Source organism: Camelus ferus, chromosome 7, assembly GCF_009834535.1.
Source record: "Camelus ferus isolate YT-003-E chromosome 7, BCGSAC_Cfer_1.0, whole genome shotgun sequence".
Classification (NCBI taxonomy): Eukaryota; Metazoa; Chordata; class Mammalia; order Artiodactyla; family Camelidae; genus Camelus; species Camelus ferus.
This window is the reverse complement of record NC_045702.1, coordinates 17,070,971-17,085,091: the sequence shown is the minus strand read 5'-3', so window position 1 is coordinate 17,085,091 and position 14,121 is coordinate 17,070,971. Positions and strand designations below refer to the sequence as shown.

Below are 14,121 nucleotides of genomic sequence, written 5' to 3'. Positions count from 1 at the left end.
CGAAGAAATAAAGATTAAGATATCTCTCTGTAGATAGCTTGGGTATCAGTGAAGGAAAAGAAAGCAATGCAGAAAAATATGTGTAGTGTGATACCACTTTAAATGGTGGTGAGGGTGGGGATGGGCTCTGTTTTCATATGTGCATGTTTATGCATAGGAAAGGTCCAGAAGAAAGTATAGACTCTTTAACAGTGGTTACCCCTGGAAGGTAGGATTTATACTTTTCTGTATTATTTGAATTTTTATTTGTGTGTTATGCTTATAATTTAAAAAATTTTGTAACATTGCTTACTTCTTTGCCTTCTTATACTAATCATTATACAGATTACAGTTTAACTTAAAAAAATGTTTGTTAGCCCAGAAAAATAATAGTAGTAATAATAGTAGTATATAATGTATATAATACTACTATATAGTATATAATCATAATAATAATAATAATGGCTGCTAAAGTTTTATTGAGTACTTACTACATGCCAGGCATTGTGCCAAGCCCTTTACATGTTTGTCTCATGAGTATGAGCATGTGTTACACTGTATGCTTTCAAGAGTCATAACCTGTTTCTTTGTACCTTAAAAATATGCTGAATTTCTACATTTTGTGTATTGGTGTCTATTTGTAGAGTTTTCCTGTCTTTTCTTTCACTCATGGGTTGTCATCTATCATGTCTTACTCTTGTACCACCAGCGTTCTGGGTCATTGGGGTCCTACTTTTAATTCTGTGCAAGACATTTCCTATTACTAAATTTCTTTAAAGAATGAGTTGCTCTAATAGTTATGTTTATGAAGTTATACAGTGCTTTAGTTATTTATGCTCCTATTCTTCCCAAAAGGGACTTGTGGTCTGTGAGAAATAGGTATATAGTTGATTTTATATTTTTTATTATTTACTGTTCCAAGGTTGGCAAATGATCTAAAATTGTAAAATGTAAATAAAAGCTAAGTATGAGTTACTTTTCCCATTCATGTTACAGAGATTAAAGCTGTAGTAATTTGATGATTTTCTCTTTTCTTTTTTAAGGAAAAATGTCAGTTTCTTTAGTATTTTTCCAGGCATTTGGGATAATACTGAAAACAGTGTAAGATTTCATATGCAATCTTGTAAAGAATGATGGGGCTCTTAAAGATTCACACCGCTTAGATTTTCATTCTTCTTCTTCTTTTTTTTTTTTTTTTTTTCCTTTTTTTCCCTTTTTTAGATTCTCGCCTCTATTGAGCTGCTGGCCCGCTCATTGCCAAAAATTCACCGCAGTGCATCAGAACCCTCCTTGAATCGGGCTGGCTTCCAGACAGAGGATTTTAGTCTGTATGCTTGTGCTTCTCCAAAAACACCCATCCAAGCAGGGGGATATGGTGCGTTTCCTGTCCACTGAAAAAAATTAAATAAGTGACAGAGTATAGGAGGGTTGGGACAAAGGAAAGTGAACATATGTTTGCTTATATATTTGTTTAAGTGAATAGGATATTCTTTTTTTAGAAGATGAACAAAAGAACATATATGTTTTTAAAAAGGCTGGATATAATTTTTTCCTATGCATTAGATTTTCCACATCGAAGAGATTTTAAAAATTCACAGACATTGCTAAAAATTCACAGTGCCTCTTCCAGAAGCTTTACTTCCTGTTCCAAGTTTGTTTTGTTTACTTGGTTACTCTAATTATTAAACTTCAGTTTAACTTTCCGCATGCACCTTTTGTTGTTAGCTCTCAGGCATCCATTAGGGGCTCCTAGAGCAGCAGTGCACCTGTGTCTGTGTTGACAGGTGGGAAGTTGACAGTAGGTTAGGCTGTGATGACTAAGGCAAATTGAACAGAATTAGGAGTCAGTAGAATTGAATGAGCTTATTTTTATTAATATTTTTTCTCTTATTTCTTTTTGTTACAATTTGGAAAATATACTTATCTTTTATTCCCTTAAAGCAATATATTAAATTTCTTTGTATAAATTGTGGGTGCAGGTAACCAAAGATATTGCCAAGGAATGACATGTTTGACATGCGTAACATGGTTTAACTTTGGGTTTTTAGGTAGAATTTCTTTATATATTAAGGATGTCTTACACATAAAGAAATCGAATTTCCCTGCAAATGCATTTCCTCCTCCTCCCCTCAAAAAGCTTTACAGAATTCTGTGAGAACTTTTAGAAATCTCTGGTTGCCAACCAACCAGGTAATGGATTTTTTAAAAATTATTACTACTTTATATTATACTTCCTTTTTGTGATGCCTATTAGCAATCACCTTATCCATGTGTCTCATAAAATATCTGTCCTCCTTATGTTCTTTGCCCAGCAACATTCTACTTATTATAGACGAATGCTACTTACTTTTTTTTAAATTCCGTGGTATGAAGTATGTTTAACGCTTTCTAATGCTTACACTTTCTTGCGTAGAAAATAATTATAATGTGGCAGTCAGTGTATTCTTACTGTGAACCACTATCTTGTTGGGAATCAAAAGCAAAAGAAGCGGCATTACTGTCATCAGAGAAATTGCCATCTCTACTTCAGAGTCAGCCTAGGAACCAGAGCCAGCCTCTTAACTACATATCTCAGTTTGGATTTGTGATGATTTTTAAATATAGCTGACAATTCAAGGGGCACACAGACAGGACCTGCATAAATGCCATCCTTCTTGAAAGCCAGTAAAGAAGAAAACCAGGAAGACTTTTAACTAATGATAATTTAATCTTTAAATACCACAAATAAATTTTTGAAATATTTTCTTTATTTAAATAGTTAGGTTTCATCCAGGGAAACTACTCAGTGATAAGTTTGGCATGCCTTTTACACCTCATTTGGTAGCTTAAGGTGAATAACGCCATTCATGTTTTTAGAAATCAATTCATGACTTCCAGTTTAGAAAGAGTAGTGAAAAAGACATTCCTTGTGTTTTAAAAAAGTGAAAATAAGAAAGGCATAAAAGGAAATAACCTATTCAAAAATATCAGAGTGCATGATTTCTAAATCCTCCAGTGACACTAAAGATATGATTACTGGTGATTATTAGATGGGGTTTTATTTATTCATAAATTGAATAGCAAGCATGTAGCTAACAACATTTTTACAAAATTGACTTGGTGTCTGGAATGCTCAAAGGTTTGGGCATTTTGAGACACAAGAGTCGAAGGATCTTTTTATTGATAGAGGTCTTTTTTAATTCCCCGGTATACTTTCTTCGCTGTTATCTTTCTTCCTTTGTTCACTTTCTTTTTTTCCCCCAACACTGCCCAGGCTAACCACCACCCAGTCCCCCGCATCTGCACTTGACTCCTTTCCTGCCTTTCCTTACCAGTCTCCTTTGCCAGAGGGCATTGCTAAACTCTTAGAACTGCTCAGAATCTCATTATAGCATCCCATAGACATTTGAACATGCCTCCAACATATTGCATAGTAATGTTCTTCTTTCCAAATTGGGCCCACTGGAAACGTTAGTGGAAGAACATTAAAAATATAGCAGGTGAAATATTTAAATAACACGAATCCGGAGAAATAGGAAGCATTAGAATGATAACATGGTAGTGTCTCTTTCTATTGTTGCTGTTTTGTTTGATACTGACTTTTAGATGCGTTCTCCAAATAAGAAAAACACTATTTTCCTGACCACATGTAGAGTTAATCTCTTTGATTAAGGAATTGAAACAGAAGACATTCATTCTCTTGTGACTGACTGCTTCTTCCTAAAACCTGAGCCCTCAGATATTTTCATTAAAGTTGACTCCTTTCTTCAGAAGGCAACCTTTTTATAAAATTTGTCGTAACATTTTAAAAGTTTTAAGTCAGTGATGAGTGAGGTTTGTCTTCTTGATTTTAAGTAGTTTAGGGATCATAGCATTTAATCAGATGCTTCAGGTTTATTTTCAGATATTACAGTATTATTGTACCAGCCATTTAAATACTAACCCAGTAATTAAAATTATCCTCTCTAAAATAGTGACTGTTTAACACACCGGCTTAAATGGCCTTTATCTCAAGTGGATCGCTCTCTAAAGGAAATGGTCTTTTTTTTTTTTAATGAAAAGGGTACTTCATGACTAAAACATTTTGTCAGTTATAGTCTTATCATATTTGAGAATTATTGAACATATTTGTAATACTTTTTCTTTTACTAAATATTTCATTTCTCCTGTGATGATTTCTCTAAGAATTTTAAGAAGTCCAGTGTATCTGTGCCAGAATATTCCTCATCCTTCTGAAACTGCCTGTAAGCTCACCACAAAGGAAGAATGGGACTTACTCTGGTTTCAAATGACTACCCCCCCCCAACATCTAAAACAGGGATTGATACGTGTACAAAATAGCAATTTGATTTTTCATAGCATATTTTATCTTAAGGAATTTTTATCAAATTATATGTGTAAAAGCCACTGAAATACATTTAATTCTGGAATTAAAGGTGATTATTTAGTAGTATCTTAAAACCAGTTAATAAAGTCCTTAGTTTTCATATAAACAAAATGTGGTATTTGAGGTATCTGAAGTCACAGGGTCTTCCCAAGTGTTCTCTGTCCTGTTTCTAAATAAAGTCAAACGGAAAAAGAGTTCAGGTTATTCTCAACCAGAAAGGAGATTTTTTTTAAAAAGTTTCATTTTGGCCTCCAATTGATTTTTTGGTTAATAATTTAATTAATATACTGAGGTTTTTTTTTTTTTTTTAAGTTACAGAGTATCTAGATGTTTCCCTTCAAATAACTTCACACAAGCCAAGTTGGCTCTTACCTCAAATAAAATAGGATAGGAGGTGGACTAATAGAGATTTCCCAATATGCAAGAAGGAATAAGCAAGAAAACAAAATTTTTTTCCCAAAAGCAGATCCTTCACCTATTATCCCCATCTTTTATTTAAATTTCTCTGTAGTTTCAGGGGCATATATAGAAAGTTTTATTGATCCCTAAACTGTGAGTTCTTCTTGTCTTTCCCATTCCCCTTCCCCCTTGGACCTGGGATGAAAAGAACTGATGATGAGAAGAACCACATTCCAGTAGAAGGAGTAGACTCTGGTAGAATGATCTTTAGTGTTCATTTTATTGGTATTTGATTTGGAGTTTATTGGTAAGATTTTGTGCTTTGGGGGTTTTGTGTGTTTTTATTATTAAGGCTAATTAAGTTGGTAGAGTAGAACACCAAAATGAAGTGTCTAGTTGTAATAATGATAAGAAACTGTGAAGGTTTTTTAAAATTATTTTTAACTTGTTATATAAGATTGGGCCTAGAGTTTATCATTTTCTGATATTCTCTCATCTAATAGATGAATTCTAGTTATTTTTTTATGAAGATTTCTGTTAAGTAAATCCTCTTTTTTACATTGGCTTCCTTTAAGGAGATTTAGATTCTCCTAGATACAGTGACCACTCATAAGAATGTTGAAAATTGCTTTAAAGAAGTATATTAAAATACTTCTGAAAAAATTAGCAACCTTAAAACTATAAGCAAAGGTAGTAAGGATGTTTACATATTTCTAGAGTCTCTGTTAACATAATAGATCCCTATGGATATGCTCTAAATGTTTTACTCTCCAAGATGTTAGTAATTTGGCATTTTTTCCCAATCAGTGTCTAACTCCCCAGTCATTTTAACTTTAAATATGAGGTGGTAAATCTTTTACCCTTCCTTGATCTTTTGACTCAATACCTTTGATTAATTTTGCTTGTTAAAAGGAACCCTTAGATGGAAAGAGATAGTATGACTATCTGCAGTCCAATTAGTAGTTATATTCAGAATGGGAAAACAAATGATTAATTATTGAAAATTGTTTAGGGACTTGTTAATTGTTAAGACCTTGAACTTTGGAATCAGCACCTGGCTTTGCATTCCAGCTCTGCTGTTTTCTCACTGTGAGATTTCAGGCAAGTTGCTTAACCACTGTAAACGCCAGCTTGCTCCTCTATAAAATAAATAGAAATAATAGCACTGCCTCATAGAGTTATTATGAGGATCAGGTGCAAATGTGTATAAAGTATTCAGTGAAGCATCTGGTAAACTATAACAGACAGTCGAATAGTTGCTAATATTATCAGCACACAATCTGAGGGGTCAGTCAGCCAGTCATTAGCAGTCTGTTGTTTATTGGGACATGCCCATATTCTCTAGTAACCACTTGAGATCTAATAGCAATCAGAAAATGGATAGATTATTCCTGGATTAAATAGCATATTCATATAAGTGATTGCGTGAATCCTCATCAGAAGCTGCTGTTACTGAGAAATGATGTTAAGGTTGACTAAATTCTGATAGTTGTCAGTTATTAGCCAACTCCTAGAAATGAACTATGATGTATGTAATAAGAGGAACTAATCTCTAGTTTCAAGTAGAAGCTGTGGACAAAATAGTAAGTAGGTGAAGATAATGGCATGAAGCCTCTAAATTCAGTAAGAGAGTATAGTACCTCAAAGGGACTTTGTGGTTTAAAAAAAATTTTATGCTGAGAATAATGTTCATTGATGTGTTCCTATATGTAATTTTTTGGTAGTTTAAAAAGTGAAATGAACTAGAAATGGGACGGGTCTGGATTTTCTTTCCTTCAGTCAAATGTGTGATATGAATCATTTGCCCTGTGAATTTTATCTTTTACAAAATGAGAAAAAGTTCTTGCTTCTTCCTTCCTAATAGTGACATTATAATAATGAAAATGAGTTGGTAATTTGGAGGGGAAATATTCTACAAATCAGCCTTAACATTTTACCATCCGTTTCTGAGAAATTTTGTTCATTAGAACTGTTTTCAGCTTGATTAGAACCATAGCATGTAAAACCCAACTGAGAAATTATCTACAGACTTCATATACTATGTAAGTTGTCATCTTTCATGGTTTCAGCCACTTTTGCTTTTAAATTAATGATGTCTAGCTAATCACCTTTCAGTGAGGTTTCAGTGAGGCTTTTCTGTGACTTGAGTTTATTTGAGACAACTTTTTTAAAATTAGCTCTTCTCCTCCCTCTACAGGAGAATTTGCAGCCTTCAAGTAGCCACACCATCATGAGAGCATCTACTCTTATTTCTTAAGTCTTGTGTTCGTACAATTTGTTAACATCAAAACACCGTTCTGTTCCTCAAATCTTTTTAAAGATACAAAATTTTCAATGCATAAGCTGGTGTGGAACAGAATGGAATTTCCCATCCAACAAAAGAGGGAAGAATGTTTTAGGAACCAGAATTCTCTGCTGCCAGTGTTTCTTCAACACAAATACCACGTGCATACAAGTCTGCCCATTCCCAGGAAGAAAGAGGAGAGACCCTGAGTTCTGACCTTTTGATGGTCAGGCATGATGGAACGAAACTGCTGCTACAGCTTGGGAGATTTGCTCTGGAAAGTCTGCCAGTCAACTTTGCCCTTCTAACCACCAGATCAATGTGTGGCTGGTCATCTGATGGGGCAGTTGCGATCACCAAGCCTCGTTCTCTTTCCTGTCCTGGGATTTCGTTGTGGAGCTCTTTCCCCAGCCGCCACTGGTTAATTTCTGAGGGATGGAACAAGAATGCAGCATGCCCTTCCTGTGTGGTGCATGTTCAGTCCTTGACAAATTTTTATCAAAATGAAGCTATTTTATTTAAATGGCAGGTGAGAGGGGAGGAGGTAGGTTTTGATGTAGAGCAAAAGGGAATGCTGCATCTTTTTCCTGACCTGCTGGGTCTCCGGCCTTTGTTTCCTTGCTCACCGTGGGTCTGCCTGGCGGGCAGGCTGGAAGTGTTGGCGCACATTGCCTTCTTTTCCCATTGGGTCCAGCAACGAAGACAAGTGTTTGGCAATTTTTTTTTCCTCTGCAATGTAGCAAGTTCTCAGGAAAATACAATTGATATCTTCCTCTTAAGCTCTTCCAGTCACCAAGCACCTTTGTGGCTACTTTGTCCAGGGCACAAAATGCCATGGCAGTACCTAATTAAAAGCCTACAAAACTGCTTGATAACAGTTTTGAATGTGAGATGTTTATGTAATTTAAATATAAGGTACAAGTTTTAATTTCTGAGTTTATTATATTTTTATTAAAAAGAAAATAATTTTCACATTTAATTGAATTGGAATATAATAATACTTCCCACTAGAATTATATATCCTGGAAAATTGTATTTTTGTTATATAAACAGCTTTTAAAGAAAGATCAATATCCTTTTCTCTACCTAAATACATGGGAGTCTTAGCATAATGACAAATATTTATAATTTTGAAATTAATGGTACTTGCTGGATCCACACTAACATCTTTACTAATATCTCATTGTTTCTTCCAACTTACTCCTACACTACATCCTCCATCCTCTTTCTAGTCTTTTATCTAGAATATGCAACCTAAAATAAAAATGGTGGTGTCTTCATTCATTCTCCTTCCTTTTTTCCCAGGCCTGGTCTTCAAAAGGTTGGGTAAATTTGGCAGCTTAGTTCCCCAGGCAGAGAATAGAGAGCAATTTTAGGTGTGTTGGGACTGAGGGAGGATGTGTAAAGCAGAACATCAGTTGTTTTTATAGAAAGAACTGCTGTGGCATTAAGAACCTCATTCTTTATCTTTGCATAAATGGAGAATATAACCTAGTCATAACTTCCCTTGGCCTTTGCTGAAGCGTGGTAGTAGCAAAGAAAGTGACTCTGGATGTATTAAGGGCAAGTACCTCCCTTATCATGAATCTAGAATCTCTTATCAAGATTTAGGAATGTAAATCAAATCAAATGTACCTAGCCTGACCAAGCTATGTAGCCAAGGACCTGAAAGAAATTAGATAGGACCTATAAAATTAATCAGGGAATTAGAAATTATTTAAAGTTTTCAAATTGTGACTTGCCCCGCTATCTCAGCCTACTAAAGCTTACTGCCATTAGATACTTGTTGCTAAAATACTTGTATTCGGAGGAAGGCCTACTAAAAATTTCATGGACTTGTAAAAGATTGACCCAGTAAAATGGAAAATGTTCTGAAGTTATTAATGAGCTTGAAAAGCAGTGTGTTCTTAAGTCTTAACATGAGCAGAGCAATATCTTACAAAATTCGAAGTTTGCAGAAATGGAAATGATTCATGCTGATTTGAAGAGCATCTTGTGTGCACGATGCTGCCTCTCTTTTAAAAGCGTTGTTTATTTTTCTTTTTAAATATGTCCCCATAGATGCTTTTAAACATGCTTATGTTACCTCTACCAAGAATGGAGAGAGCTGGGCTGGAACCAGAGGCGTGTCCTGCCGGAGGCTCTAGTGCAGGACTGCCTCGGCAGTTATGGAGAAAGCTTAGCATTGGAATTTTCAAAACAAAGTTCAAGGTGATACACTTTTTTCTTCCCTTTCTTTTTAGAATAGGTTGCTATCTTATTTGAAAAAGGGGAATAGACTTGATCTCAAGTGAAACTTTGCCCAGAAGCTGGCTCAGGATATTCTTGAGAGATTCTTACAGAGCTCTTAAAAAATAAAAATAAAATTTTAGAATTTTCCTTTTCTTCTTTTCTCCATCAACTCCTTTTTTCTCTAGTTTACACATGACATGGAAAAGGAATTTCTTCTGAGTTTTACTTGCTTTATTTTTGATGCTTAGACTATAGATAGACTTGTTAGGCTCCTAAGAAAATACAAGGAAGAACTCCTTGTTTGTTGTGCAGAGCACTTTATGAGTAATTTGTGTAGATAGTGTGTGACTGCTTCACTGATGATCTTGTAAGGCTGTAATTATCTGTCTTTCCTGTAAGGTGGCTGCAGTGCCTTCTGTAGTGTATTTTATTTTGGGTAAGGAGAGGTGAAAATTTTGAGAGCAACCATAAAAGATTGTTTTAAAATGTGTAGTATTCCTGATGGACTTTTTCATCATTAAACTAGTCTAGGCTAGGATCTAAACTTTTGCCACTGAAATAATATTGACCAAAAAGTAGTTTATAAAAGGGATTTGTGAATAGAAAATCCAATATAATCATTTGTACTTATGTGCACCTTAAGAGAAGATTCTGTCTAGATGTCAAATTCTGGTTTCTCAACATCCAGTCCCTGATTGCATTTGAGATCTGGGAGGACATACTGGGGCAAGCTAGAAGGTAAAATCCCATATATTTTAGTAAATATATTATATTTACGTTGGTGTTGGAGAAGGAAGAGCACTTTGTAGTAATAAAGAATTCAAGACTTCAACACTCTCGACCTGAAACTTTGTAAATATTTCCTAGCTTCTGGTTTGGTGCAGTCATAGCTCTCTATCACACAATGTTATCTTTTATTCAGCAGGCACTGTTGAAACTGCTGCACCCCCTCCTCAGATCTCACCCCTCCCCACTCACCTCTCCAGCCTTGTGTGAACCTCATTTAGCTTTAGTTTGAAACACACTGCAGGGTTCAGGTGACCTCTTCAAAAACTACCTCCTCAGAATGAGGTAATGAATAGTTATTTATTTGAAAATACGGAAAGTCAGGAGCTCTAGAACATGAAGATGATTTAAGATTTTAACTTTTATGTGTACTTGTGTTGTGCACTCTCATTTTGTCCTAAAGGGCATTATACATTTAAGCAGTAATACTGAAAAATGTAGCTCAGAGTATCTGAATGTTGTTGAAAGTGGTGCCAGAATCTGTTTAGGGGTACGTTTCAGAATCTTAACATTAAGTCAGTTGCATGGAATGGAATAGTTATGGTAACACTTCACTAACAGTGATACAATTTTAATTTTCAGTAGGCTTGGCGAGACAGTACATCTTCATAATGAGTTAGCCACAGCTTTGTCACGTACACAGAGACTCCTGTAGACAGACTGCCCAGTTAAGAGGGTAGAAGATGACCCATTTTACAAGATTCTCTCCTTTGTTTAAATTGGCATTGTTAGTGCTAGAATATCAGCACTTTGAGACTAGTAGATTCCAACCATTAGGCTATTAAAAAAAAAAAAAAAAAACATTGCCAGACATGGAAAGCTTACTGTAAGTATAAACAGCAAATGGCTTACAGGTCATACATTAAAATGGTGTGGGTGAGGCTCTAGAAAAATACCTTGACAATTTGCCAAATGATCTTACTGTGCCTTCATGATGCAATAAAAAAAGCTAAATTTTTAGCAGAAATCAGTGATTTGTGAAGAGAGCAGCCACCCTGGTCTAACTCAGCTGTGTTAATATTTTTTAGAGTGCAATTTAGACTGCAAGGATAAATGCACTGAAGAGTTTATAGCCAAAATCACATTTAAAAAATGAGAAAACACACAGGTAAATTTTCAGTGAATAAAATTATTTTTTTAAAGCACATAATCCCTAGTATAGTCAGATACATTTATCACATAGAGCAACTAGGTTGAAATCATAGTTCAAAGACATTTCTAGAGAAACTTTTTCTACTCCCTTAGGTTCTTCAAAGCATGGAACTTTTATACAACAGAAATGTTTGACAGACATTCTAAGAAAGTGCTGTAGTTTATGGTTGAAGTACTGTGTGCTGGGCAGCAGTCATGTTTTAACTAGTGAGAAGGGGAAAATTAACATGTAGGACAGAGTTTGATATTGTTGGTTTCCAGAGTACTGCTACCAACGTAGACACTGGTGCGTGTGAAAGGTCAGCTTGCCTCCCAGGACTTGTTTGCAGATTAACTGTCGTGCTGATGCTGTTCAAGGTTCTCTGGGGGCCAGGTGCCATCTCGAGAGGCTCCTCTATACGGGGACATTGGAAGAGGTAAGGACCTGGCCAGTGGGTGTGAATTGGACAGGCTCCACGGTCTGCTTCTTGTATCTTGATTCCTTGCCACCTCCAAAGAAGCTCCAGCGAGTTCTCTAGATGTTTTACTAAGGTGTGTTACTAATGCCCGTAGGTTGTTGAGCACCCGAGGAGTGCAGTAGCATCTCTGCCTGGTTGTATATTGGCCAGAGGAGAATGAAGTGGCCAGTGTACTCATGTTCCATGTTGCTAGCTCTGGTACATTGAAAATACTGGTAAGATTTTTGTTTTATCAGTACACTAGACAGTAAGCTATGTTTTGTTGTTTCTAGATAATCAGTTTTTCACTTCTGTTTGGGAAGACGTTTAAATTGAATTTCAGTCCTAAATTTTGCCAGCTGTGGTAATTAACAGTTTCTATCAGGTATTTTTAAGGTAGAAGTGGACAGAAACATCAGTCCTAGAATCTTAAGGTAACAGTGGTTTATTTTAAAACATTTAAGGGTGGTTAGTCTCCACCTCAAAAAAGTGATTAAGTAGATCTTATTTCAACATCAATAACTTCAACTGTTATTTTTTAATACTTTTTTAACCATTTGACCCCCCTTTACCCAACTGTTACTTAAATCAGTTACTAAATCAGTTTTATTAAAATGTTTGATTTTATTTAGCTGTTTTGACTAATTACAATGATAAAGCCAGTTGTGCATGAGGACACAGCCAGTGAGTGAATCTGGTTTTTGGTGACGCATTAAAAAAAAAAATTCTGTAGATTGAAATACTCTTTGAAAACAAAGAGCCGAAATATGTTTATTCATGTTAGTGTCCAAAAACAAATTTGTGCAAACCATCTGCTTCTCCCGGCAGGCTGAGCACATTGTCCAGCACCCATGAGTGGCTAGTTCTCATCACAGTGTCTGTGTGGGAAATTGGGCAAGAAATTCACGTAAGAGACACAGCAGAGGAAGGCTTCTGTTACAGAAGTGGGGGTGGGGGTTACGAGTAAGTTGCTTAGTAAATTGGTTTTGTTTTGAAAGTTACTATGTTACATTTGTGTGTTAAGCCTTTTTTTAATGCACTTGTGTTTTGGTGGAGTATGTGTCACATAGGAGGAAACTTCAGACTAGCATAAGCAACAAAGCTCACAGACAAGGCACAAACGTAGACAAAATGGACCAAAATGGGGGGGGGGGGGAGTAAGTCTAGGGGTAGGGAAAAATTGATGTGAGGGTGGGAAATAAACTATTTACCTGAAATAAAATGTAAGAGTGCAATAAGTGTGCTTTTTATCTAAGCTGTGAACGGGTTTTTAAAAAATCATTCCTTCCTAATACATTTGCATATGTTCCGTAGCTGATTAAAAACAGCTATGTAAACATATAATGCCTTTTTATTCATATTACAAACATAAATGGCTAACCTTTATGTCTTATTTATCTTCACGTTATGTTAGTTTACATACAGGGGGGTGTGTGTGTGTGTGCGCACGCGCGCGCGTGCTGTAACTTTGCCCTCCTTCATATGAAAATGCGTTTGTTGGGTCTTCTGTTTCCTTTGGCCGTGCTATAGGCTATGGCCTTCATGATGTCGCTTGATTTGAAGGAGTCTGTCACAGTGATATCTCATTCGTTGGTTGTACACTCTGACCCTTTCCTTACTCAGCAGTTGCTGTTTTTCCTAAATAGGAGTGTACAACTCTCAGGAGATTGAATTTAACTGTTTGACATATGTCCCTTTGAATTCTATTTAGCAGTTATGATTGCTCTTTGGTTTGGACCAAGAAAAAGGGAATCATCCCCTTTTTCACATACTTCTTGGTTTGAGGACAATTCTGTAAGAGAGGAAAGGGAAATCCTTTGTTTTACCTGCAGTGAGTTGATGGCCCCTGGTTTACCACTCCAGACCTAATGGTGATTCACATACGCATTCCTTTCCTTTCTTGCTGCCAAAGGTTTGGGTTTAGTTCACTTCAGTTCTGCTCAAGCATTGAAAAGGTTCTCATGGAGTCTGGGGTGTGCCCAGTGAAAATTGTCCACAGACCTCTCTCTCTACCTGCTTTGCAAAAATTACAATGGAGTAACTATTTTTAAAGCTTATTTTTCAATTCATAAAAAAAGACATTTATTTTCAGTCAAATGGATGCTGTCTCCCTCTTGTTCCTTAATCCTGTGTTTGCTTGAATCTGTCTGTCAGTTCTTCCCCATACCCACTTCCTGATGCTTCGGTTCTCTTTCCTGCTCAGGTCCCTTCATTTGTACTTCGGAGTTTTTCTCATGTAAATTTGTACAATGGAAAATACTGTTCAGTTTGGGTAGAAAGCATGGAGAATTAAATAAAAAAAGATAGCTGAAATTCAGATTGAAGAAATTTATTTCTGTGTAAAGTTATTTAAAAACTCTGTATTATATAAAAGGCAAAAAAAGATCTATGTACTTGATGTGAATATGCGAATACTGCTAAAATAAAGATTGACTGCATGGAGAAGCCTTTATCAAGATCATTTTTCTAGCACTGTCACGTTCAGT

At 35.8% G+C, this 14,121-nt stretch overlaps 1 protein-coding gene across 1 annotated transcript in view; it reads left to right on the top strand.

Annotated features, from left to right (window-relative positions):
• Positions 1-14,080, top strand: part of BRAF (B-Raf proto-oncogene, serine/threonine kinase) — a 133,823-nt gene extending 119,743 nt beyond the window's left edge. Inside the window, exons 15-16 of the mRNA XM_032484366.1 lie at positions 1,201-1,354; positions 6,942-14,080. Coding sequence (XP_032340257.1) covers positions 1,201-1,354; positions 6,942-6,964 — 177 coding nt within the window. The 3' untranslated portion in view covers positions 6,965-14,080. The remainder of the gene's footprint in view (positions 1-1,200; positions 1,355-6,941) is intronic.
• Positions 14,081-14,121: the final 41 nt, after the last annotated feature.